The 27,237-nt window shown below is 37.2% G+C and overlaps 1 protein-coding gene and 1 long non-coding RNA gene across 2 annotated transcripts in view; both read left to right on the top strand.

Moving 5' to 3' along the window:
• Positions 1–26,096, top strand: part of TMEM39A (transmembrane protein 39A) — a 28,284-nt gene extending 2,188 nt beyond the window's left edge. Inside the window, exons 3-9 of the mRNA XM_028504137.2 lie at positions 5,951–6,173; positions 10,950–11,033; positions 15,135–15,289; positions 19,489–19,837; positions 20,611–20,798; positions 22,688–22,808; positions 25,619–26,096. Of these exons, the coding sequence (XP_028359938.1) occupies positions 5,951–6,173; positions 10,950–11,033; positions 15,135–15,289; positions 19,489–19,837; positions 20,611–20,798; positions 22,688–22,808; positions 25,619–25,852 (1,354 nt within the window). The 3' untranslated portion in view covers positions 25,853–26,096. The remainder of the gene's footprint in view (positions 1–5,950; positions 6,174–10,949; positions 11,034–15,134; positions 15,290–19,488; positions 19,838–20,610; positions 20,799–22,687; positions 22,809–25,618) is intronic.
• On the top strand, positions 2,296–4,715 carry LOC118498897. The gene is made up of 2 exons (XR_004901391.1): positions 2,296–4,571; positions 4,644–4,715. It is a non-coding gene; the product is annotated as an uncharacterized LOC118498897 (long non-coding RNA).
• Positions 26,097–27,237: the final 1,141 nt, after the last annotated feature.

Genomic DNA, 27,237 nt, shown 5'->3' with positions numbered 1-27,237 from the left:
TGAGAATAAAATTGATTTTTAATGGAAATTTATTTCTGTTTCTAATTTCAAAAGTTAGGAAGAATTCTTATCTAGGATAACTCACTTCATCAGGAGTTTTAATCATGTAGCAGTGGAAAGAAATGACTTTTACTTGCTCAAGATAATATTTGCCAGCTAATTTCTGCTTCTTCCCTGAACAGAGTTTTCTCTTCCTTTTATTCTAATTTTCAAATCTGGTAGTCAGTACTACTGCTGTCTTTTCAGGCCCTCCTGATGTTATTTATGCACTTCTTTCTTCCTGGCCTGTTCTCCCTCTTTCTGTCTGACTTTCTGACATATGTTCTACTTAGTCTTCCAAATCAGTTCTGAGTTTGTCATTTCATTGGGGATCTCTGTGGAAATCCATTTTGGTAGGATTTTTCCAGTCTGATTCTCATACTAATTTTAAATTGAAATTTTGTTTATACAGATTGCTTATAATTTTTCTAGAGTTATTTTTTTACTCTATTCTTTGGATTTTCATACTTTAAATTTTATTTTTTTAAAGATTTTATTTACTTTTAAAGAGAGGGAAAGGGTAAGAGAAAGGGAGAGAAACATTGATGTGAGAGAGAAACATCAGTGGGTTGCCTCTTGCATGCCCGCAGTTGGGAACTTGGTCCACAACCCAGGCATGTGCCCTGACAGGGGATGGAACAGGGATTGAACCACGACCTTTTGGTTCACAGGCTGGTGCTCAATCTATTGAGCCACACCAGCCAGGGCTGGATTTTCATACTTTTAAAACAGTGATATTCTGCATCATAGAATAATACTGAAAATAACTGAAATGGTAACTTGCAGTAACTTTTTAAAACTTTACTCTGAATTTTCAAAAATTTCTACAAATAACATGTATTACATTTTTAAAAATAAAGAAAAATAAAAAGAATGAGGATATGTATGAAAATGCTTTTGAAGGAACGTAGTATCTAACATGGATATTGAGCTAAAGGATGTTTCCTATAGGAAATACATGCCTTCATTTTACTAATACATACTGACCGTCAACTTAGTGGTTCAATACTTTCAAATTACAGTGGAAAATAGTAGCTGTGTGTAGCTGGAATTTTAGATAGCTAAAAAAGTCTAGCTTTGCCTCTATGTAAATTCCAGCTGCTCTTTGTTCATTTTCTTCTAATTGGGCTTTGATGATTCCCTAGATAATTATGTTTTCAAATTGTCCCATGGAATCCCTCCTCAGTGTCTCAGGGGCTGCTGTAGGAGTGCTTAAAAGGAAGAAAGAGACAATCCTAGCAGTCTAGGCATCAGGTTTCCTAGTTCTTAAATAGACTAACTCCTCCTGTGTGTTTTAAATATTGGGGTACCAGGTACCATGTATTTTGGAGAGGTAAAATGAAGTGTTCTGCTATTTAAAAAGAACTGAAAGTCACATTCCTAGGTGATTATGCTTGTACTTAGTCTGCAAGTAGAATACTGGGAAGAACTAGGAACATTTGGAAATTACCTCTGCTCTTGGATGGGTTTAGCTAAGATCATGTATTCTTTTCTCTGCCTTTTTCATAGCTTCTTTTTCCTGGCTTTCAAGGTTCCAGCCATGGTTGCCTTGATCTACCATTCTCTATCCACTATTCTCTTTTAACTTATGTTTCTTTAGCTGGTACAGCAGGGAGAAAAACATTTTTCAACAGACTAAAATAAAGTGAAAGATCATAGTTGTTCATGGTTTGAAGTGTCACTTATTGAGTGATTATTTTGTGACATTTTTACCTAGAGAGGTTATTTTAGGAGAAGATGGTACTATATTTTGATGGGAAAGAAGGTGTATAAAAATAGGGATAAAAATCAGTGGTAGATGGCCTAGAATATAGTCAGGAAGGATGTGTACGAAGAAAGACAGGGTCCAGATGGAGAGAATGCTCTTCTGGAGTGTCTAGAGTACTGAAGAGAGAAACAGGTAATTGTGTAAGTGTGTTATAATGTTGGATGATATCTTTGATTCTGTAAGACAGGTCAGCTGGAGAAGAGACCATTTGCCTTTGTTTGGTAGGTATTTGTGGCATGATTCATGAAGTTAAACTTGAGAATGTCAAAGAGCTAGTTAGTCTGGTGATAGAGTCAAGAATGAAATCCATAATTCCCTGACCTGTTTTCCACTTATGGCAGGGATGTCAAACTCATTTTCACTGGGGCCACATCAGCCTTGCAGTTGCTTTCAAAGGGCCAACTCTAATTTTAGGACTGTATAAATGTAACTACTCCTTAACAGTTAAGCGAGAGCTCGGTGCTGTGGATGGGTGGAAATAAGGTGCTGGGCCAGATAAAACAAGGTAGAGGGCCAGATTGGGCCCTTGGGCCTTGTGTTTGCCACCTGTAACCTATGAGGAACAGGGATTTGTTCTTGGGACGGTGTGCTTAAGATGATTGCCTTCTAAAGGAGGAGGACATACTGTGAGTTTCTGAATTTCCTAGAGAGCTTTTAGTTGAGGGAGAATCTTACTTGAGTAAGAGTGATTTTTCTTTGCTTTGTCCTTGCAGGTGCTTTGTTAATAGTATTGCCTGAGCATTTCCAAATGATCACTGCTTTATCCCTTCTTTTTCCTCATTATTCCTTTGAAGCCTCCTTGCTTTATCCATTTGCTTAGCTAAATTCTGTTGTTTGCTGTCTCCATAAAAGCCAATCTCAGACCTAATGGGTTAACTCTTCTGCACACAAACTTTTTATGCAAGGACAAATCAGATGTTCAGCATAAATCACATTGTTTGCACAAATGCTATAGGCATAGTGAGCCACTCAGTATTTTAGTGAAATTTTTATATCAGTAAGAGGACTGTTTACCAGTCAAGTTCCCAGATGCCAGCTTTGCAAGCAGGCCATTCTAAGAATGGTTATGCTAAACACCTGTCCTTTTTGGTAGTCTGGAAATATTTGTACTGATAGGCAGAGAGTCCCTCCATGGCCAGCCCCAAATGAAAACTGAGTGCTGAGTCTGTTGTTAAACCTCCCTGGTAGACAGCACTGAGCACATAATGTCACAAGTAGTTGCTGAGAGTTGAGTGCATCCTGCATCCTGTATGATTCCACTGAGAAAGGACTCTTGGAAGTTTGCACTTGTTTTTTTCCAGACTGCCCCATGTACCTTTTCCCTCTACTGATTTGGATTTGTTTCCTTTTGATGTAATAAATCTTAGCTGTGAATACAACTGTATGTAGGGTCCTCTGACCCTCCTAGCAGATCATCAAGCCTGGGCTTGGTCCTGGGAAGTACAACACAGTTTAGAAGATAATACTCAGTGTTAACATTGAGAAGAGTTCTTTAAAGAGAATCTGTACCAATCTTGTATTATAGATGAAGAAACTGAGGCTCAGGGATATAGTTACTTTCTCAAAGAGCACAGCTGGTAGTGGAAAATCTGGGATAACTATTCCACATTATATCTCAAAAATTTGTGTCATTTTGCTTTTCTTGAACCTGTTTTTATATTCTATTAGGGGAATAATGCTTTCATTTTTTTCACCCCTGTAATTTTCTGTGATGTATCAACCAAGTCTGTTTATGTTAGCTCTTAGCTTTTGGGGGAGGAGGGGTGAAGAACTTTGGTCATCTCCTTTCAAGCTTTCATTTTTTTCCCTTATTTTCTTTTTCCTATTAATGCTACGGATCACTTCATTTGACCTTTGTCTCTTTGTCTTCTGGCTTGAAGTGTAATAGCCAAGGCGTATAGAATATCACAAGTGTAGATCTTTTGTACTTTGTTTTGAATATCTTTCTTGAGGCCCAGCATTTTATTGACTTTGTTAACAGCAAAAGTACATTAGTCTTCACTTGGAAAAAAATTCTATAAGAACCTTTTTAACCTTTAAATCATAAATAATTTAGCATGCTTTTCCCCCTTCATGTAGTTTTGACTAAACAGGAGTTCAAATTTTTATTTGATTTACAATAGAGGCCCCTAATCTTGTAACTTCTTTTCAGAATTCTTTATTTCCATCTCTTATGATTAACTGGAATGAGGGAATAGATTGGCTGCTGGCATTAATCCCCTCCATTCAAGTTCACCAGCTTGTGCAACTCCAGAGGGCACCTTTTATGTTGTGTTTTGTGTGGATGAGATCTCCAGGAGCTGTGAAGTGCTGGGGCCCATCTCCCAGAGCAGATCAGATGGCTGTGGTGTTCATGATTGGTTTATGATTGTGCAGGTGAGGTTGTGAAACCTTATTGGTATATCATCACGTATTCCTTTGTAAGCTTGTTTTATTAGAGTACACTCTGGGGATGAGTGGAAGAAATTTTTATAATTTTTTCTGACCCTCTCACTCCCCCATCCATGTTCTTATCTTCTAGCTCCTCTGCTTTTCTGCCTTGGTACTCTTAACTGTTCAGAATGAGCAGAGTTCATATCCCCGTGAGTCACACAAAGTTCTGTGAATTTCACGTACTAATGCTAGAATTCTGTATTTGGAACTTTTAGAGTAGAGTGGTAATGCTAATATTGTACCTTTCCTAGAGTCTTCTTTGGAAATACCCAAATGACCCCTCTTTTCTGTGTTCTATAATAGTCTCTTAGATCTCTATAACTATTCCCAGGTGTGTATATATAATGGGAAATTTTACCATTTTAGATGGCCTAGTCTCTTAGATCTCTATAACTATCCCCAGGTGTATATATAATGGGAAATTTTACCATTTTAGATGGCCAGCTATTTCTGAGGTAAAGAACAGTTTGGAAAAGAACAACAAGGAGATAGGGATTAAAACCTGTTTATTTTAATTCATGTTGTAAGACATCATTCTCTTTTTCATGACTGTATTTGTCTTCTCTCTTCTCAACCTGAAGGTATGTATTTACAGTGATGTAGGAAAAGTATCTCCATGGTCTGATATACAAGACATAGACATATACAAATAATTATATAGTAGTATGAAAAATGCAATGTTAAAAGCATGTGTTACATGCCACTGAGTCAGCTGCAACTCCTAGTGAGCCTATGAATGAGCGATGTTCACCGTACTGTGTGCTCAACAATGCACTGTAGACTCGTGCCTTTGGCTTCTTGTAGGGGTCAATCCATCGCACCTATGGTCTTCCCTTTTTTCTTGCTGCCTTCTATTTTCCCAGGATAAAGGCCTAGTTTAGATATAATGGTGACACAGAGGAGAGCTGAATTAGTTTTGATTGAGTGAATCAGAGTAAGTTTTATAGAGGATATGCTTGATCATTTTAAAAGTCTTGAAGGATTATGTCAGTAAATGTGTATGTGCGGGGTTAAAGAGGGTGTTTTTGGAGATGAGGCTAGACTGTTGAGCTTCGTAGGATATACTAAAATTTTTGATAGTATCCTGTTGGCGGTACAGAGGCATTAAAAGGGTTTATTTAAGAGAGTAACACTTTAGAAAGATCTCTGAAGGAAGGTTGGAGGAGTTGATGAAAGTGAAGTTGAATTTATGGGGATTATTGCAGTAGTTTAGATGAAAAATAGTAACTGCTTGAACTAAAGCAGTGGGGTTTAAAGAGAAGGAACATTGGAAAAAGTTTTATAAAGTGGAATACATAAGATTTAAAGACCAGTTGGGTATGAAGAGGCAGAAGGAAAGTTTGACTCTCAGGTTTCTGATTTGGGCAACTAACTGGGTAAGCCATGAACTAGGGTCAGGATTACAGGAGGAGGAACACAGAGATGTCCAGTAGACAGCTTCATAACATGGGTTTAAAACTCAGCAGTGAGCTCTGTGGAGAAAAATTTTTGTTTTCAGCATATAGGAGATAATGGAAGCCATGGCTACATTATGTTATAGGACACTGAGACTGTGTATGGAGGGGAAAGACAAGGGCCCAAGATTCTAGGGTAGAGTTTTGGGGAAAGCCAACAGTTAAAGGGCAGGTGGAGAAGGAAACAGTGGCCCTTTATGCTGTATGACCCTGAAGGGTGATCACTATTTGAGCTAACTTTAGTTTTCTCTTTCAGGAATGGTAGTGCTATTGGCCTTCCGGTCCCACCTATCACAGCCTTAATCACCCCAGGTCCTGTTCGTCATTGCCAAATTCCTGATTTGCCTGTGGATGGGAGTTTGCTTTTTGAATTTCTCTTTTTCATCTACCTGCTGGTTGCACTGTTCATTCAGTACATCAACATCTATAAAACAGTGTGGTGGTACCCTTACAATCATCCTGCTTCTTGTACTTCATTGGTAAGTCTTAATTGGCTTTTAAGTTCTTCATGTTACTTAGCCAAGAAACTAGTTGGAAAACCTGTGTATAGAGATTATTTTTCTTTTAATAAAATGTATTTCTGTTAAACCACAGATTACTTTCAGAAATATAATGCCATAAGATTGTTAGAAAATATCCTGCTTTGTTACATGACTGAAGAAAGTAAAAATGTAAATAAAAATGCAGAAAACATTTAAATAATTTATTATAATATCATGGGAAGATTTTGATATTAACTTTCTCTAGACCATGTTATTTATATTTTTTGGAAATTGAAGGTGGCAATATGATTAAATTCTAGGAGCTCTACCCTTTTAAGGGCTGTACTAGAATAATGGAAGCTTCTATAAAAAATAAACCCAAAATTTGTATAATGCTGCAAACACACAGCAGTCTAAGGCAGTTGTCCTAGTTGGCAGGAGTAGCATACCTGCTGTGTGGTCAGTCGGGCCCAGGCTGATGCTGACGACTGTTGTCCAACGTGTGGCCTTCAAGGTGGCCGTGGTTCATCCCTGTCAGCCGGAAAGGGGAGATAGCAAAGGGGAGTACAAAGGAGAGACTTTTTACATGTGTCTTGCAGGGGAGGCTGGAAAACATAGTCCCTTTACAGAGTTCATTGTTACTCTCAATAAAATTGGGTTCTGTTACAAAAATAAAGTTGAGACAAGAACTAGCTGTCTCTGCTAAAGTACATCACAATATATTGTGGGTTTCTTCTGCTTTTTTCCCAGTTATTTGGGGGGTGTGTGATGATCTTGATGCAGAAAATGTTCTGCATAGAAGGTCTTGTAAAATAATGGTAAGGGTAGTCAGGTGATTGACATTTAAGTGGCTGGCAGATCTGGGTGGGTGATGGCGATGTGCTCTATAAGACAGAGGCTGTTGTCCTGGGTAGTTTACGTATCTGTGACTTGTAAATGATTAGAAAACCTGCCTGGCCTGCTGAATATAGAAAGGAAATGCAGACCAAAATCTTTAAGATAGTATGAGAAGGGAATAAACATTAGAAAAAAAAAATATATATGTAGCAGTTGGTTGTTCCCTGAATTCAGTATTAAGAATTTTCTTTCCATATTGATCACTACTAGGTGAAGAGAATTTCATTTTCTTCGTTTAAAAATTGTAATGATTTAGTGTCAAATTATATCCTTTATTTTTAATAGTCTTTTTCCCACCTGAAATTTGAGTTTACTGAGTGTAGAAACTGTACTTCATCCATCCTTCTTTGGTCACAGAGTTATGGAATGAACAGTTTGAATTAGATGATCTTTAGGTCTTCTTCCAGTTATGTAGCTCTGTAAATACTTCACTATCTTAACAGTGACATTAGCAGACACTTACTATGTTCTTTGCAAGTATTATCTCATTTACTCTTTTGAAAACAGGTAGATACTACTGTATGATTCCCATTGTATAAATGAGTTATGTGAGACCTAGAAATCATGAAACTGGCTCCGAATTACATAGTGACACAGTGAGCACTCAAATTCAAACATGTCTGCTATGCTTGACTTCCTGTATTTATTCTATATTTACTCCTTAAATACACTGTACAAGTTCTACTTTGACTGATATCCTATGGAAACTTCTTACTTGTTGAACTTTCAGACTAATTAAAGAGCTTTTCTCCCAGTCACCATTTCTGATGAGTTTTTTAAAAAGTCTCCTACAAATGTTTCCTGGAAACAAAGGGAGCCAGTGTTCCTGTGAGTCAGGAAGCTGCTGCTACAGCGCCGACTCTAGAGCTCTGCTTCCTTTGCTCTGATGCAAACCACCAAAAATGGGTACCTTTTACTTGCCCATCTCTCCGCTTTGCTTAGCTCTGAGTTCAAGTTTTATGTGATACCTGTTTGACAGAAGCAAAATCAAATGCAGAATTTAGGTTGCAAGAAAGTCTGAATGTAGTTTTCAGCCTTCCAGTCTTTGCAGTAGAGACGCAGGCACACTTGAGGAGGTTATTATGTGGACTGGCTTACTTATCCATCACATATGATCCTTGCTCATAAAGCTTAAAATTTAATTGTGGAGCTAAGAGTAACATATGTAGAATAGTAAGTAAGTAAGTAAGTAAGTAAGATTTCAGCCCATGAATCTGAAAGGGGTCTGAGTCAGTGAGCTGTTCAAAGATAAAAGGGCTGCCAGAGACCTAGTTACTTCCTGTTGCTGAAGGTGTTCATGCATGGCAGGTGGCAGCCTGACAGGGATTTCTAGAAGGGGCTTACTTACACCTCAGCCAGGGTCCGTCTCTTTAAAGTTTTGTTCTGTTAAGCATGCCACACTGAAAAATTTGTCACATTTATATATTAGGTTTTTCTTTTTCCATTTCAAGATCTTAATAATTATCAAAAAGAAAATGTGGACACCTAAATATATAAAGTATCATTCTATCTGTCAAGAAATTAGCTAAATGAGTTCTAACCCTAAGAAACATAAAAGCTATAAGTAGTATAGTAAATTATTCAGAATAGTCAGGAGTGGGGGGGCTCTGACTAATCAAATATTCTGGTTTATAGAGAGTTAATCATAAGCAGATACGTTTTCAACTTATAACAGTTTGCTTAACAATAAGATACATTAGGCACTTAAATTTTTCGATATTAAAAAATGTCTTAGAGGGACTGGTGATGTATAAATAAGACCCCCAGACATTAGCTAAGGGGACTGCTAAATTTGCTTACATTATTTTGGATGAGTGGGGTGAGCAGGGAGAGTCTCAGAACTGAGAGGGGAATCTACAGTTCTAAGAGAGGGAAGAAGACATGATCTGGGGAAAGTACAGTAAGCTGCTCTCTTGACATCCTGGCTGCTCTGCCTTTAAAATGGATCCCAAATCTCTCCATTCCATCTCCATTGCTACTGACCATGTTCAATCCACAATCAGTTCTCACCTGAATCAAAAGCAGCAGCTTCTTAATTGATCTTGCCCCAATGTAATATATTTGCCATACAGCAATCAGTGTGAGCATTTAAAAAAAAAAATAAAATCAAGGCATCCTTTGCCTGAAATACTTCTATGACTTCCCATTAGGGAGTATATTTTCAATTTTTTTTATTGCTCATTTCTACCTTCTTGCTGATTTCAAACACCTGGAGTATATTTTCCTGCCTTAGGGCCTTTATGATTAGTACTTTCTCCTCTGCCTGGGGCTCTCTGTCCCCAGATCTTGTCATTGCCGGTGCTCTTTTGTCATTCAGCACTCAGCCCAAATGCCACCTTCTCAGGAATATCCTCCTGAACCACCAATTTAAATTGGTTTTGTACCTCCCTTCCCGGTCATTATTTTTTTAAATTTTAATTTACTTTTTAAATTTTTAATTACAGTTTCTTTTTAATATTATTTTGTACTGGTTTCAGGTGTACAGCATAGTGGTTAGGAGATGAGCTACCACCAGTCATTATTTATTACTGTTATATTTCTTATCAGCAGTTATAGCTATTGGAAATACTTTCGCTGCTTAGCTTGTTTATTGTCATTGCTCTTCTCCCTTAAACAAATTTATTAAAAGTATGGGTTTAGGTGCTATAATAGGGTGGCTAAAACAGAAAAGAAGCTTAATTCTCTTAAATAAAAATTAGGTTATATGAGGCCAATGAGGCAACTCTTTATATCTGTTGTTCTGCCTCCCCATCATGCTTCTTCCAGTCCAAAGTAGCTGCTCCAACTCTTGTCATCACATCTGGCCGGCAGGAAGGAGAAAAGGCACAGCTTCTTCCTTTATGAGCACAGCTTAGAAGTAGAACATATCACTTTCTCTCACATCCCTTAGCCACAAGTAGTTTTTTCAAGGGAGGCTGGGAAATGAACCTTTAGTCAGTTAGGAGTTAATGCCCAGTTAAATTCTACTGTGATGGCAGAAGAGACAACTAGTAATCCCTGCTATCCCCTCGCACTCTCACATTGGAGGAATAAGTAGAATCCAGGGGAACGGGACACTTGCCTAGCATTCCTCGGCACTGTATCTTCAGTTTCAAGAAGAATACTTACCACAGTATGTAACGGATGCCCAGAACATGTTTATTGAAAGTATTAATTATGAAATTGAACTTTTCATTCTGGAAGGAGAGTTGTGGAAACCTATAGACTCTTTGGCCGTCAAAATGAAAATATATCCTGATTCTGTTTGTTGCTTTTCATTTTGTTTATCGGCATTACATATGCAGACTTAGAACCAGAAGGAATCATGTATAGAATCTAGGTAATACTATCATTTTATAGGAAGAAGAAATCAAATACAAGACATGTTTCTAAATCAAAGTAAGGAGAAAGACTAAATGAATGTAATTGAGGTATCAGCAAATAGGGAGTTTAGGCTAGTAGATGCCCAATTAGGTAACATAAGCTCTTAGATCCAAAGAGACCAGCAACAGTATATTCAAAAGACTGAGAATTCCAACTGATTCATTAAATTTGACACTCAAAAATACAGCATTTTAGATAAATTATTCTTGCCATAATTCTGCAAGTTGTCATTTGTTAACCCAAAGCTGTTAATCTTTTCTTTTTAATACAGTAAACTTTCAAAAAAAGGAGAGGAGAGTACATTCCAGATAGTTGAAAACAGTGTTTGAAAAGTTAAAGCGACTTGCTGTGGAAAGAGAAGTAGTAGATAGGTGGTCTCTCAAGATCTCTCAAATTCCCATGGTCTGTAAGGTGACGTAAGGAAGATCTTTTGAGGATGCAAACCTTTTTACATAATAGTTCCAACTAGATATGCGTATTTCTTTCTGATGAAGTTGTTTGTTTCTCTTACAGAATTTTCATCTCATTGATTACCATCTGGCAGCGTTCATCACAGTGATGCTTGCAAGGAGGCTTGTATGGGCCCTCATCTCAGAGGTAACAGCTCATTCACTACATTCTGTCGCTTGTAGCTAGAGTTAGTTACTAGAATGGGTTCAGGTTGAAAATATGAAATGTCTGAATCTAATTTGAATGCAATTATAAATTAATTTCTTTATTCCTATGTGGATTGTGTTCTTTTAAAAAGTTTTTTCTACAATATATTTAAAATTCAAGTGTGACATAACTCAGAAGCACTGTTAGAAATCTCATTTGTCTGGTAGAAGCTCATTTCTAGCCTCCAAGTTCTTCAGTACAGTCTTTCTAATTTTAGTAATTACAGTAAAAATAGGATGAATTTTAGGTAACTATCGATATGAAAGGTTTTATGTAAATAGTTGTTTAAAGTAATATTTACTTGAAATTATTTATATATCATTTGTGGAGTTGCTAGTAAGAGACATTTGAGTTAATTACAACTTGGAATTTTTTTTTTTAAGATTTTATTTATTTATTTTTAGAGAGGGAAGGAAGGGAGAAAGAGAGACAGAGAGAAACATCAATGTGCAGTTGCTGGGGGCCGTGGCCTGTAACCCAGGCATGTGCCCTGACTGGGAATCAAACCTGCCATGCTTTGGTTTGCAGCCTGCACTCAATCCACTGAGATACGCCAGCCAGGGCACAACTTGGAATTTTGAAATGACAACATCCAAATTGGCATAAGACTCATCTTGAAGAGTAGTACCTAAGTTTAATAGTCAGTGGAGGACAGAATTGGGACATTATTAATATGGTCTTTTTTTACATTAAAGCTGTTAATAGAATTGGCCACTGTTATCATTTTTATATATATTTATATCCTCCAGTGAGGGAGGCAGGTAAATGTGTTTTCTTAAAATTTTGTTATCTTGTGCCCTATAAATGATCACAAAAACAAAAAAAGTATTAATTTAGCTAAAGTGTCTAATAATTTTAATCTTGGTGTTTATAATTCATTGTGAAATTTTAAACAAATAGTTACTGTAATCACTGATAACCAAGTCAATTTTTTTCTTCCAAAACGTACATGGGAAGTCTTTATGTCTGCAAGCTCCAATTTTCAGGAACTTTATTTCTACAAACATAGAATGATTGCAGATATTAAATTATAATCTAAAAGCCATTAACTGGAAAACAATAGTAGTAGGATCATCTGTTTTGCACAGTGGGAAAGGCTGTCTATAACTTTTTCTCCCAGGTTCTTTATTTAGGTCCTGAAAATATATGCTTACTTTTGGATATGTATTGGGAAACTTTGTTCTTTCTTTTAGAGGAGCTCAGTGGAGTTTTAGGATGATACTTATGTGTATCAAATTAGTATGTCCAGTTAGTGTGTAAACCCTTCATAACTGGGGTTTCTATCTTGGAGCTAGAAAGACTATGACTTAAAGTACTCTGAAATACTCCATTTTTCCTTTTTTCTAATGGCATCACAGTAGTTTAACAGCTTTTTCATAAGCTTAGTTGGAGAATATATTAGCTGTTTTCTAAAGAAACCTGTAATTCTTACTGAGAACAAAATACTTAAGCTGATTTTAAACAGATTTCTAGTCAAAGACTTAAACTTGTAGTACCTTAGTGTCCATCAGAAAAGGAATGTTTAAATAATTATGCTATATCAATATAATGGAATAAATTGCATGCAGCCTGCCATTAAAAGATGAAAATGTCTTCACTTATAGACCTTTAATATATTAAGTGAAAAAAGCAAAGTACAGAGCAGTGTTTAAAGCAAGGAAGGAGCAAAATATATTTACTTATATATGACTAAATTACCTCTAGAAGTACGTACAAACTAATAATGGGCTGCCTCATTGGTGGCTGAGAGACAGGAATAGGAGGGAAACTTAACTACAAACACTGTTAAACATTTTGTATTTTGAGCAATGTGAATATATTACATATTCAAAAATTTAAATAAGAACTATATAGTAATTCTCTTTCTAAAATATTTAAATTTGATGGATAACACCCATCTTAAGTGATCTTTCCTTCCTTCTATTAAAATATGTTTGCCTTTTGTTTTGCTTATGTCACAGAAAGGATCCCTACTCTGAGAAAGACCAATCATTTTTAAGGAGAGGCTGGAGGTAATTAATTCAGAAAGCTAAATACTGTTCTGGGCAGAATACCTCTCCAACTAGGCAGGCTCTGTTTATTCACCTCCAGGCCAACTCTAACTTCTCTACATGCTCCACAAGACCAAAAGTTACTATGCTGTTCTTTCACTAACCTAAGGCGACTCTTTTTTTAAAAATTGTTTTTATAAATAGAAAAGTAGTAAATTTTACTGAAGAAAACTTGGAAACACTAAAATATAAAGCAGAACATTTAAAAATATTACCACACTGTTAAGAGAACCACATTTTGGTATATTTCTCTCTAATCTTTATATGCATATAGGGAATATATATATTTGGGGGGTATTATGTATATATTATCTGGATATTTGGGATATCATTTGTATAAAATTTTATATTCTATATTTCTAACTTAATATAGTGTTAGGAATATTTTTCTACTTCTTACCTGGCTAAATCTTGTTCTTTAGAACTCAGCTAAAATATCACTTCCTCAGGAAGTCTTCCCTAGGTTAGGGTCTCCCGTTATTTGTTCTCCATAGCAGCCTACTCTTTTCCTGTAGCACTCATCACAGCTATGAAAATAATTACTTCTGTAAATCTAAATTTAATATGTGTCTTTTTGGTTGAGCAGTCTTGTATAGATAGAGGTCTTGGTTACCACTGTGTCCCCAGGACCTAGTATAGTATATGTCACACAGAGCACACTGGTTAAGAGCTTATTAGACTCTGAAATAAGGCAAAAATGATCAATGTATCCAAGCTTTGCACCTCTGGTGACATTGGGCAGAAGCAGCCTTTTATTTCTAACTCCAGACTTTTGAGAATGGAGACAATGGAGTGATTCCAGGGGATTAATTACCTTCTCTAGGCTTTGAAACATGAGTCACCTTGGCATGAGGTGTGTATCAGGGGAGTTCTGTGCAACTATTTACCCTGCTCTGGATGAGAACATCGTGGGCCTTTTTTAGTTTGGGGTGTAAGCAGTTCATTCTGATATTAATTCAGTTGTTTTTTTGCATTCATATGTAACTATATAAATAGCATATATTGTATATGTATATTATATGCAATGTAGTATGTTGGGTAAAATAAGAAATGGATATAGTGGAGGGACCTGAAAAGATCATTATCCAGATAATTTTACCCCTTTCTTGGTTTTGATACTTTTGTTTTAGAAGTTATAGGAATCTACCATTTTTCTTCTGCATTTTGCTCATTCTCTCCTTCCTAGTTCACTTTGAAAGAAAATGGCGTTGCAGACTTTCATGTTTAGACAAGTATGTTTTCTTATTATATTTAACCAGTTTTAAGGCTTTGGGATTAAAGAAGAATATTTGAACAGCTGTGATATAAAGAATTGGAAATGATTATGCATTATTCCCATGTTTGCAAAAGTCAAAAAAAAAAAAAAGAAACTTAATTTATATAGGGATTTGTTGAAGATCTGATTATTTTTTGCAGCTTTGGTAATTTATTAAACATTAATTCAGCAAACAGAATGGGGGAAAGGATTCAAAGAAAAATTAGAAACTTGCTGCAATTGAAGCCAGTATAATCTAGTCTGGAGTCGGATAAATTAATATCTTTATGTACCTAGAATCACTTGGTGGGTTGTTAAAATACAGGTGACTTGCCTTTTTTTTTTTTCACTGTATCTGGTGAGGGAAGTTAGGAATTTTTGTGTTGTGTTAGCAGCCCAAGTGATTCTGATGAACATAGTTCATGGACCATACTTTGAGAAACCACAATGTAAACAAATGAGATAATATCAAAAGAACTTAAAGGAGGTCTGTATGAGGCACTATGGGAATACAAGGAGGAAACAACCAACTGCCTGGACATGCCTGAATATAAGGGGGGGCACTTTTCTTCCGCCCTCCATCTGCACTCCTTTCCTCTATCCCTTTCTTCCTTCCTTTCTTTTTTTTGGGGGCAGTTTAACTTTCATTAAATCTACCAAGTTTTTACTTGAGGCACATTGTTTTTGTATAAGGTCGTTTATAAAATGTTCATTTTGGTGCTCCCAAACTTGTAGGCCACTAAGGCGGGTGCAGCATCTATGATTCACTACATGGTTCTGATATCAGCTCGCTTGGTGCTGCTCACTTTGTGTGGATGGGTGCTTTGTTGGACACTCGTCAATCTCTTCCGAAGCCATTCAGTCCTCAATCTCCTTTTCCTTGGCTACCCGTGAGTATCCAGTTTTCCCATTTTATTAGTAAGTCTTTTAAATTATTTGGGTCATGCAATTGATAGTATAAAAGAGAACAAAATGAAATTCTTTAAATATTAACCAAGAGTTCAGAAAATTGGAGAAATCAGTGAGTAGGGTGACCCTATAGTTTATTTGCTAAATTGGGATACAATTAGACATAAACCAGGACTATCCCAGGAAAGCAGAGAGTTATAGCTCTCCTACCACTAGAGAATGTATCTTAATTTGCTCTGCTCACCACATAAAGGCCCCTGGTACTGACTGTATTGGCACAGAATGGTGGTTAATACTAGTTGAATGAACTGGTTCAACCAGTTTTACCATTTTGGTTAAATTACTTTGAACTTGGGGTTTGTGTAACGGAAGTATGCCATAATGAAACCCTATAAATTTTTTGACCAACATTTTATTATGAAACAAAGTATGTCAGCATATGCATATCAGTAATTAGTTTGATATTTATAGTTTTCTTGAAGTAGAATTCTGTGCAATAAAGTTCACAAATTTTGTGTACATTTATGAGCTGTAATAAATACCTATGTGACTCAAACCACTATCTGAATGTAGAACATCATTACTCCAAAAGTTCCTTTATTCCCCCTTGCAATCACTTCCTACCTCCTGCCCCCTAAAGGCCACCACTGTTTTGATTTCTTTCTCTACCATAGATTAGTTTGCCTGTTCTAGAAATTCATATAGAAGGAATCATGCAGTATGTACACTCTTGTCTAAAGCATCTTTTACTCAGCATATTGTTTTTCAGATTTGTCTGTGTGGTTGCATGTGTCAGTAATACTTATTTGTTTTTTTAAGATTTTTATTTTATTTATTTTTAGAGGGGAAGGGAGGGAGAAAGAAGGAGAGAAACATCAGTGTGTGGTTGCCTCTTATATGCCCCCTACTGGGTACCTGGCCTGAAACCTAGGCATGTGCCCTGACTGGGAATGGAACCAGCGACTCTTTGTTTTACGGGCCAGCACTCAGTCCACTGAGCCACATCAGCCAGGGTGTGTCAGTAATATTTCATTGTGTAAATATACCATAGTTTATTTTCCTAATTTTGGATATCTGGATTGCTTCCAGTTTGGGGGCTTTTCATTAAAAATGAAACTGTTATGCACATTATTACATATCTTTTTTGTAAAAATATGTTTTCATTCTCTTGGGAGAAATATCTAGGTGTGGCATTGCTAGGCTATAAGTTAGGTTTGTGTTTAGTTTTATAAGAATCTACCAGACCTTTTGCCAAAGAAGTTGTATCATTTTATCCTTCTACCAATTCTGTAAGAGTTCTGGTTGCTCCACATTTTTGCCAACATTGATGTTTTCTGTTTTTCTAAATTTAACCTTTCTAATGGGTGTATAATGGTATCTTCTGATACATATTGGCTTATTACTAATTACTTTGCATGATTTAGCTTATATACATTTGGCTAATACTTTCTTCATTGTATGTTAGTAGATAGCAAACATTTAGCTCTTTTTTATGTGCTAAGTACTGGGCTGGGTACTTAGAAACATCACCTCATGAAATCATCACCATAACCCAGGAAATGGTATATTTAATCTGCTCTAACAGATGCAAAATATTAGTAATTTTAAAAGATTAGAAATTTATTCCTTTTACTGTACAGTGTGTGCAAATGATCTTGGGTATCGTTGGTAGTGCCCTAGTGTCTGGACCCTGCTGTCTAAGTCTTTAGTAGGGCACCTTTACCTCAGCTAAAGATTCTGGTGCTGTGGAAGCTTGGGAGAACAGTGGCTACTGGCAGACAATGAGCTGTCTTTGCCACAGGTAGAGGCAGATTAAGAGATTTAAAAACTTTTCCACGGTCAGACAGTTAATGAGAAAGTATCAGGTCTTTTTCATTCTAGAGCCCTTATTAACCATTACATATAAGGGGGGACCCCCAAAACCCCAGAATTTATTTATAAAAAACTTTGTGTTTATTCTTACATGTTTAAACTTCAGTTACCTTCAAAGTATTCTCCGTCAGATGCAACACACCTATCGACATTTTTTTTCCAATGCTCAAAACAGTTTTTGAACTCATTGATTTTGATGCCTTTTAGTGCTTTTGCCTTTTTTTGTTTCACCTCTTCCACATCAGCAAAACATTCCCCTTTGAGGACTTTTTTCATCTAGGGAAATAAATTGGTATGGAGTGAGATTGGGTGAATACAGAGGGTGAAGGGTGAAGCATGGGGTGAAGGGGTGATTCCATTTTGGATCAAAATCTGCTGAACACTCAGCATGGTGTGGGCAAGTGCGCTCGTAAATCACCCACCGTGAAGTGGGCAAACACATTGAAATTGAGAGTCTTCAAAAAAAACTGAAGCCAAACACAGCCTCTCGAAACAGCACCAGCTGGTACACTGATACAGATGCGTTCCTAGAACACTCACCTAGTGGGGGACATCTGTACAAGAAGGGTGCCGCCCTCTAGAAGATAATTGTGGGTCCCCCTTGTACTCTATATTCAGTAGTTCTCAAAGTGTGGTTCCCAGAACAGCAGTATCTGCATCTCCTGACAGTTTGTTAGAAATAGATATCGTCAGAATCCACCCCAGATCTACTGGAACAAACTCTGGGAAATAGGGCCAAGCAATTTGTCTTTTAATATGCCCTCCAGAGGATTCTGCTGCTTGTTCAAGTTTGACAATCATTGATTGATATCATTTATGGGTCTGAAGTATAAGCACAAATTTATATGGGTAGTCACATAGTATAAAATCAAGGCATAATCAGATTTTATGGGACCATCATTTCAATCTACTCCCCTTCCCAGCCTTACAGCCCTACTACCCCCTACACTGCAGTTTGTGTTTCAGCAGTGTAGAACCTAGAGCCTTCTCTGGTCTTTGCAATTTTGTATAGGTGTGAGTTCTTCTGCCTCATGCTTCTGTGTTTACCTGCTCCCACCCTGCTTCCCCAGGGCACATTCACAGTGGATCCCAGAGCTGCTGCTAACCATTCTCTACTAATTAAGCTCATCCTTTCTCCCTCTATAAAAAACTATAAACAAGTGACATTTGTTAATTTTTTTAATAAAATACGTAACTACATATCTTTTCATTTGCTATTTTCCACATCTGAATTTTTGTCAGTAAAATGACCATTTTATTTATAATACCTCAGTTACAGTGTAGAAGTTACTTTAAGAACTTAGGGGAAGTATTTAAAATATTTTTAAGGAACCAAAGTTTGGAGTAACTATAAGAAGTTATGAGAAGTCTCAAAAATATTCAGGCCTTTAACCAAGTTTATATGTACTTATCATACATCTGGAATTTTTTCATTAGTCCATCACATATTTATTGAGTGCCTAGTATGTTTCAGCCACTACTCTAGGCATCAAGGATACAGCAGTGAATTAAGAGCAGACTAAAATCTCCGATTCACAGTGTTTACATTGTAGTGAGGGAAGGATAGGCAAAGGGGGAAAAACCCAAAATAAAAAATCTAACAAACATGTAAAATACATGGAGAGGTAAGTTCTGTGGAGAAAAATAAACTGGTAAGGGTTACTTCCACTCCTTTGGGAGTGGGGTGGGTGACGTAGTGGAGAGGCAGGGGAACCCCTGAATGAGAAGGAAAACTCAACATGAAGGGCAAGCCATTGAAAATTATCAGAGGTACACAAAGATCTGTGTAGGAAAGTGCTTATTCCATTAATATTTATGGTAGCTGGAAATGAGAAACAGCCTAAGTTTCCAAAAAGAGAAAAATGGGTAAATTATAGTATATCTATCTGAAAATACTATATCTTTAAAAATTATTACAAAAAATATTTAATAACAGAAAATGCTCAATATACCCAAAGTTAAAACAGCAGGCTACACACTAATGTGTATGGTATGAGGCTTAACATACAAGAGAAAAAAGTGTATAGTCTGCACCTAATTATAAAAGTTATAAAAATGATTATTTCTAGGTGATTTATATTTTGTCATTGCGATTTTGTGTAGTTTTCTTATATTCATTCTACAGTGAATATGTATTGCATTTGTGGAAAGAAAGTACTTAAAGAGCTTCCCCAAAAATGAATTACCATCAGTAAAGAAAGTCCCCATTATATTACGATCACTCTGGTGACTCTTTTAATAACATAGCTACAAGATCTGTCTTAGGTGGCATCTGTGGTCTCACTTTCGTGTTCACCTTTTTCTACAGGTTTGGTGTTTATGTTCCTCTCTGCTGTTTCCACCAAGATAGTAGAGCTCATCTTCTTCTCACAGACTATAACTATGTGGTTCAGCACCAGGCGGTAGAGGAAAGTGCCTCAACTGTGGGTGGCTTGGCCAAATCCAAAGACTTCCTCTCCTTGTTGCTGGAGTCTCTAAAAGAACAGTTTAATAACTGCACACCCATCCCCACCCATAGCTGCCCTCTATCTCCAGACCTCATTCGAAATGAAGTAGAATGTCTGAAAGCAGATTTCAACCACAGAATCAAGGAAGTTCTCTTCAACTCCCTCTTCAGTGCCTACTATGTTGCATTTCTTCCCCTGTGTTTTGTGAAGGTAAGTGGTTCCTTGCTTTTATGTGCTTCCTGGATTTGTGTGTGAATGACATAAACTGGGTGTTTCTTATTTAATTCCCCCTTTTCTCTGTCTCCCCTTTGGCAGCCTGGATGGTGGAGTTCGGCTGCATCTGGAGTGCACTAATACCGCTCCTGGTTGGTGGATAGGTATTTCCATATATGTGATGCACCCGTGGTGGTCCCCTCCTTTTTTCTTTTCCTTCTTTTTTTTTTTCCCAGTTTCCTGGGAGAATAAAACTTGTACTTATAATAGAGTCAGTATTTAGTAGCCTAAAAGAGGACCGAGGTTTCAGTAAAATTTAGCCTACTGTGATTGATCTTAACATGGTTATCAGGATTTTCTTGATTTTAATCTAACTTTTATCTAAACTTCAATTTACTTCAGTAGAAAAGAAAAATGGTCTGGATGTCACTGGGCCCAAAGTCTTTTGGGACATTTTAGTGCCCTTCCTTCATCCACTGAGAAGCACGTCTACAGCCGGAGTGGTCATTCACAGAGAGCCCTCACTTCTTCTAGAAAGGAAGCACTTAAAACATAATTGCCTCTCCCTCCCAGCCCTAACTCATACAGTCAGAAAGTCAGGTTGAAGGATTTGGAGGAGTCTGCTGGTGAACTTTCTGCACAGACAGCAGGACAACCAATGCATGTGTGACTCAGTGTGGCATTTGTCTGCAGGGCATACGTAAACGCACCCATCTCTGCCTTCTTGCTTACCAGTGCATGGATCATTCCTCTCTTCTGATCTCTTCCAGAGTACCCAGTACTATGACATGCGCTGGTCGTGTGAGCACCTCATTATGGTATGGATCAATGCTTTTGTCATGCTTACCACACAACTGCTGCCATCCAAATACTGTGATTTGCTACATAAATCAGCCGCTCATCTGGGCAAGTGGCAGAAGCTGGAACATGGATCCTACAGCAATGCTCCGCAGCACATGTGAGTAGGCCAGAGGGTAAAACCACATAACACCTTTCTACATGCTGCTGATCATGTTTATTTGCTTTGTATGTCTTTCTTGTTCTTGGCTTTGAACATTTAATTTTTGGTTTTTGTCTACATGGATGCTTGTCATCACTCTAAACTGAACACAGGGGACATTAACCCATCTCCACTGCCATCCCTAGCACCTCCTTAAATGCCTCCTACTTTTCAGCTGCCCAGTCACTCTAGAAGGCCTAATTTGTTTCTCAAGCTATCATCGGAGTTTTCTTTTAGTCTTAACCCTTTGGCCAAATTCAGAGTCATGATGTATTTTTAATTCTCTTTAGAATGTAAGATTCATTTTCTCATCTTCATTGCTACAGCTAAATAGTTGCTAGCTTATCATCTCACACTTAGGCAGCTGGAATTTGCTTCTCTCATCTTTTCTTTCTAATAAATGCAAATTTGTTCTAGTAATTTTCCTGCATTTTTCATTGTTTTTTTTTAGTTGCTAATGAATATTTCTCTGCTTTTCCCATATTTAAATGAAAACTGTCCCTAATTGCTTACTGAGTATTCCTCTCACTGTGTCCCCTTATCAGTCATTTCTTTGTCTGGTTCCTATGGTCCAAAATGGCTAACATTAGAACCCTTTTATTCTCTCATTGCTGAGCCTTCATCATGCCTTTCTCTCAGATCTGGACCATCCTCATCTCCCTCCTTTTTATAATTTGAACATTTCACAAATCTCCTCACCTAGAAATTCTTCCCTAATTAAGTGGGACAGATTGAGGTGACCTTCCCCTCCCTTCTCCCCCTCACAGTCCTCCCTTCAATTATCTGCCTTGATGTCTGATACAGATTAGCACAGGCCTTCAAGATCAGGAACTGAAAAGAGATTGGGCCAGGCTGAAAGAAACCCAACTGTGGGCAAAGGACAAATTTCAATAAAAATTGAAAATACAATCCACAGTACTAGTACTGTACATCTTCAGGCTCCTGATGGCACATGGCCATGAGGTGTATCATCACTTTAATGCTGGTAAGTGTGAGCAAGGTTGACGGAACATTTTCTGAACTGGGAAAGCTTCAGGGTACTAGAATTTTTTAACATATCTAAAATGCTGTCCCAGTTCTTTTAGGAAACTAACTTTTCCAAAATCAGGAAGAGATGAATTAACTTAGATTTTTTTTTTAAGCTTAACCTGAAAATTCCCATCCCCACCCCAACTCCATTACATTGGTGCTGGAAAGAATGAAGCTTATTCCATAACTTCTTTTTCCTAGAGAAACCTCTATAACAATAAACCAAGAAAGCAGTAAAAGGAGAAGTCTGTGTCTGTACCTTGTGTGTGTCTGTGTTGTTCCATAGAGCTTCTTGCATATATGAAGCATTAAAAGTATGTGATAAACTGATTTTCTATATAGCTTTTTGGGTTATAATTCTGCAGTAAATGTCATGCCAGCTTGACAACCTGTTAATTTCTCCCCCCGCTCTTATAGCCTTCCACTTTCTCTTCTTGGTTGTTCCCTCTAGCATTTCCACTGATAGACTCTGCTCACTTGGGATTGAGATGACAGTCTACTTGCTTACACTTGATTTTCTGGCTCACATATACCTTACTTATGCATTTAGTTCTGCTCATTCTCCTAAGCCTCTTAGTTCCTTATCATTGACTTAACTGTATCACTTTGCAACCTCTCTCTACTGTATAGCAATGGAGTTATAATAACAAATTCTTTTTAACTCTTTCCAGTTTGACCATAGAAAACTCTCTTTTCAGAATTCAGACAGATGAAGCTTTGAATGCTTAATCTCTTCCATAGAAATATAGCTGGCATTGCCAGACACTATCTTAGCTGTAATTGCCAATATGCTAACATTGTATTTCTTTCTCCCTTAGTTGGTCAGAAAATACAATATGGCCTCAAGGGGTGCTGGTGCGACACAGCAGATGCTTATATAGAGCCATGGGGCCTTACAACGTGGCAGTGCCTTCAGATGTATCCCATGCCCGCTTCTATGCAAGTACCGCTTATTTCTTTTCAAACATAAGCTTAGGGTTAAGTGTTAGAAGGCCATTATGTGTAAGCACCTAGCACAGTGTGAAGCACATTCTGGGAAATTACAGTAATACAGTGTGATTATTGCTTCTGTAATGATGGCCTTTGTTATTTGGAAATGTCTTCTGAAAGGCGGTTTGAAGGTCAAATATCTAATTTCACCAGCTTGACTGGTTTCTCTAGTTACATTAGAATTTATTGAGTCTAGCAGTATTACTTGATTTGAGTGGGCAGTTATTTAAGACTTTCCCTTTTCATCTTATATTTTTTGTAATATTTTGCTTTAATGGTATCATTATTATAATGTATCTGTGTATCCTTAAGCAATATTTAATATAGTAATGTAATATGTTTTGGGGTTCACTTTTTTAAATATATTTGTGATATGTATCATCTTAAAATACCTTGACTTCTTTGAAAGTTAGACAAATGCCATGATCAGCAGCCTTTTACCTTTTCCTGAATTAAAAAGAAAAAAGGCTTAAAAGTTAAAAAGGAAAGTAATAGATACCCACTAAACCCAGCTTCTCACCCATTTGAATTTATACCTTGGGTTATGTTCTAGTTGATCTTCATTTTCCAGAAATTCTGACTCTAGCGGGCAGGAGTACTTACTTATAAGAGAAAGGCTAAGTGATCAGTGGGGGTGGGGACAAAGGTGCATGCAGGGACCATTCTTACTAAAAATGCCATAGTACAGTACATTGCCTTTGAATGGAGATCATAGTCTAAAAGAGAATTGGAGATCATTTTTTTTTAGATACTTTTTTGTTTGTCCCTTTTTCTCATGTTCCTTGTGAGGGTACGTGGACTTTTGGTTCTGCAGGTGTTTGCTACTAAAGGCCTTTCAATTAATTACTGTGAACTTGCATCAGGGTAGGATGCTTGTAAATGCCATGAAGGGGGGGGCAGGGTGGGTTGGGAGGAACATGTGGGAGGTAAAAGACTCTTTAATGAGGAAACTATAAGCATCTCCTAGACTTCTGTGGGGTTGTCTTAGGATGGAGGAGTAGACTTGAGTCATAACCGCCTGAGCATTTGGTTTCCACACAGAATATTTGATTCAGCCAGCTGAATTCCAGAAACCGTTAATTACATCTTTTGGCCCTGCTGTCCCCTTGAAACCTATAATAACCAGATGTTTTATTAGCATTTTCTACTTGAAAAATAAGTATTTTCCTTGCTAGCACTGGACAGCTGAAGAATCAGGTGGAATCCAAAGAAGAAGGATTAGGGAAGTTAACTTATTACTGATTATGCGTGACCAAACAGGTAAATCAGTACTTTTCAAAGTGGTCTTTGGGCCACTTGCATATGAGTCACCTGGTTCACTCTTTAAAAATAGTGATGGGGGTCCCAGCCCCAGATTTCTGAATCAGAATCTGTGAAGGATCCAGGAATTTTCAGCATTAACACATTTGGAAATGATTCTCAGGCACATTGATGTTTGGTGGCAGTCATTTAAAATGTGTCTCTGGCTTGTAGCTATTAGAATGTAAAGCCTGCTTTTTAAATTATAATTGTTATAATTGCCACACAGTCTGAAATTGACTGAGTCCTTTTACAATAGAATATTAATTCTGAGCAAATTTTATACATATTACTGGATATTATGTAATACAGCCCAGATTAGACATTTTCTTCCTTTTAACGACAGACCCTGAGAAGCTTGCTGCCTTTCAGAGCTGTCATAGTAATTTGGCTTTATTCCCAGATTAGAGCCTTGAGTTCTAAATGATTTCTTTTAGGTATGATGTACTACCATTACCATAATTTGCAACCCATGACCTCTTTCTTTTTATTTGTAATACATTTTTATTAGTAAGCCAGAATGTAGCTTCCTAGAGTGAAGAATTTGGTTGGTGTGAAAACACTGAGACCTGTTGTTGGCCAAACTCCATTTATGACTAATTTTCCCTTTCTTTTTTATTGTCCTATATTTCTGCACCCTGCTTTTCAATATCCAGAAAAAGAAAACAAAACACCAGAAACACTTGGTGTAGAGGATTTAAATCAGTGACCATGGTGGGTAAAGATAGTTTTAAAGAAAAATTAGCCCTGGCTGGTGTAGCTCAGTGGATTGAAATCAGACAAGCCTGAGAACCAAATGGTCATTGGTTCAATTCCCAGTCAGGGCACATGCCTGGGTTGCAGGCCAGGTCTCCAGTAGGGGGCATGTGAGAGGCAACTACACCTTGATATTTCTCTCCTTCTCTTTCTCCCTCCCTTCCCCTCTCTCTAAAAATAAATAAATAAAATCTTTAAAAAATTAATAAATTTGTGTTGATATGTCAGCTGGGCTTAAACCAGCCCACAAAGTCACATTGGATTTTAAATGGTTACATCTTAAGTGACTATGTAAGTACTACCATCATGTCCTCAGGTTTTGCCTCTTGACTGGCAAAGTCTAAAATATTTCCCATTTGGTCCTTTATCCAGCTCCTGTCATAGATAGTTATACTTTTGGTTATCTCAAATAAAATACATACCTAAAATCTAAGGAAAATCTTTAGAGGAAGAGTTTTTATGGTTATGACCCCTTTTTGTATCTTGGGGGCATTGAAATAAAATCTATTTCATTATTCCTTGAGCAAAAAAGGAAAAGGTTTGGGTCTCTACTATAAGAAATAGCCTGGTTCATACTCAATAATCAGATCTATCTGTTATTACATATAGGAACCTATAAATATGAGATTGTTTTAGAAAAAAAGTGAGAATAACTGTAGTGTACTTCCCTGTGAAATAACGTTTGCTTTCTGATTTCCTTACAGTTCCTATTTCATCGTCCATTAAGGCTGTTAAATCTGCTTATCCTCATTGAGGGCAGTGTCGTCTTCTACCAGCTCTATTCCTTACTGAGGTCGGAGAAGTGGAACCACACGCTTTCCATGGCTCTCATACTCTTCTGCAACTACTATGTTTTATTTAAGCTCCTTCGGGACAGGATAGTGTTAGGCAGGGCGTACTCCTATCCACTCAACAGTTACGAACTCAAGGCAAACTAAGCTGCCTCTCAACAATGAGGGAGAACTCAGATAAAAATATTTTCATACGTTCTATTTTTTCTTGCAATTTTTATAAATATTTAAGATATTTTATATTTTGTATACTATTATGTTTTGAAGGTGGGAAGGGTAAGGGATATTAAATGTATCCATAAACAAGGTGATGTGATCTTTCATGTGTTAGTATATTCAAATATACAGATGAAAGGTATGCCTCTCCAGTAAAGAGACTGATTTGTTTGTATGGCTCCAGAATAGCTCATTCGTTTATGAACACAGCTCATATACCACTTGACATAGTACCTTTGGTGTGTCTCCTTTGCTTTCAGTCCTTCTCTAGTTATCTTTAGTCCCCAGTTGACCTTATTCCTGCAGAAAGGAAGGTCAGTGGAGTTGCCTGCCAGCACCCATTCTCTTTGTTTGGCTGGCAAATAGAATTGGAGTACATGGGGCAAGGAGTAAGCTACATGTAGTCCTAAATGGGATTCTCTTTGTTGCCTACTGAGAGGACGCATTTCTGGGATAGAAACTCAGTGATCTCTTCTGCCCTATGCCATTTAAATGTACTTTTGAATAAGCAACTATCCTGAAACTCAGGATATTGTTATCATTTTCCCTGTTCTTTTTTTTCCTCTAAAGATTAGCTTTTGATTTTTAGCTGTTTGAAATAATACTTTTTAAGACAAAAAGTCTTTAGCATGCCCACACTCATGAAGAAGGTGGTGTATAGCCAGATCCATGGGAAAAGATGGGTGCAAATGCCACATGGGCTGGAGTGTGGGCAGGTTGAAGATACTGAGTAACTGGAAGAATGGGCAAGTCCTCTGATAGGCAACCATGGATACAGTTTAGCAGCACCCCAGACACAGTGGCATATTTGAAATCATGAGTGGAAGTAAATTATAAGAATTATAATTCTTATATTCTATGTCCTCTGGTAATTTGGTATGTATCCAAAATGTGTGTATTTTAAAAAATTTTTAAATTTATTTATTGGATTTTAGAGAGAGGGGAGAAGAGAGAGGAAGAAACATCAGTTGTTCCACCCACCTATACTTTCACTGTGCCTTGACCAGGGATCAAACCTGAAACCTTGGTGTATCAAGACAACCCTCTAAGCAACTGAGCTACCTGGCTAGGGCCAAAATGTGTTTTTAATTTCATACTTCAGAACCTTCATGTTTGTGAGCATTAACTCATTCCAGTCCACATTCTTGAGAGGTGATATACTCAGTCAGTTGATATCATCTAGGCTTCTTAGGCCTTGTTTTGAGAGCCTGAGTATATTCTTATATATTTCTGTGCTTGGTTGTTTTTTTCACCCTGTGAAACACAGTATGACTTATAAACTAAAAAGACTAATCATGTAATTCATAACTGGATCT

Source organism: Phyllostomus discolor, chromosome 2 (assembly GCF_004126475.2).
Source record: "Phyllostomus discolor isolate MPI-MPIP mPhyDis1 chromosome 2, mPhyDis1.pri.v3, whole genome shotgun sequence".
Lineage (NCBI taxonomy): Eukaryota > Metazoa > Chordata > Mammalia > Chiroptera > Phyllostomidae > Phyllostomus > Phyllostomus discolor.
The sequence above is the reverse complement of the archived record's forward strand: the minus strand, read 5'-3'. Positions and strand labels throughout refer to the sequence as shown.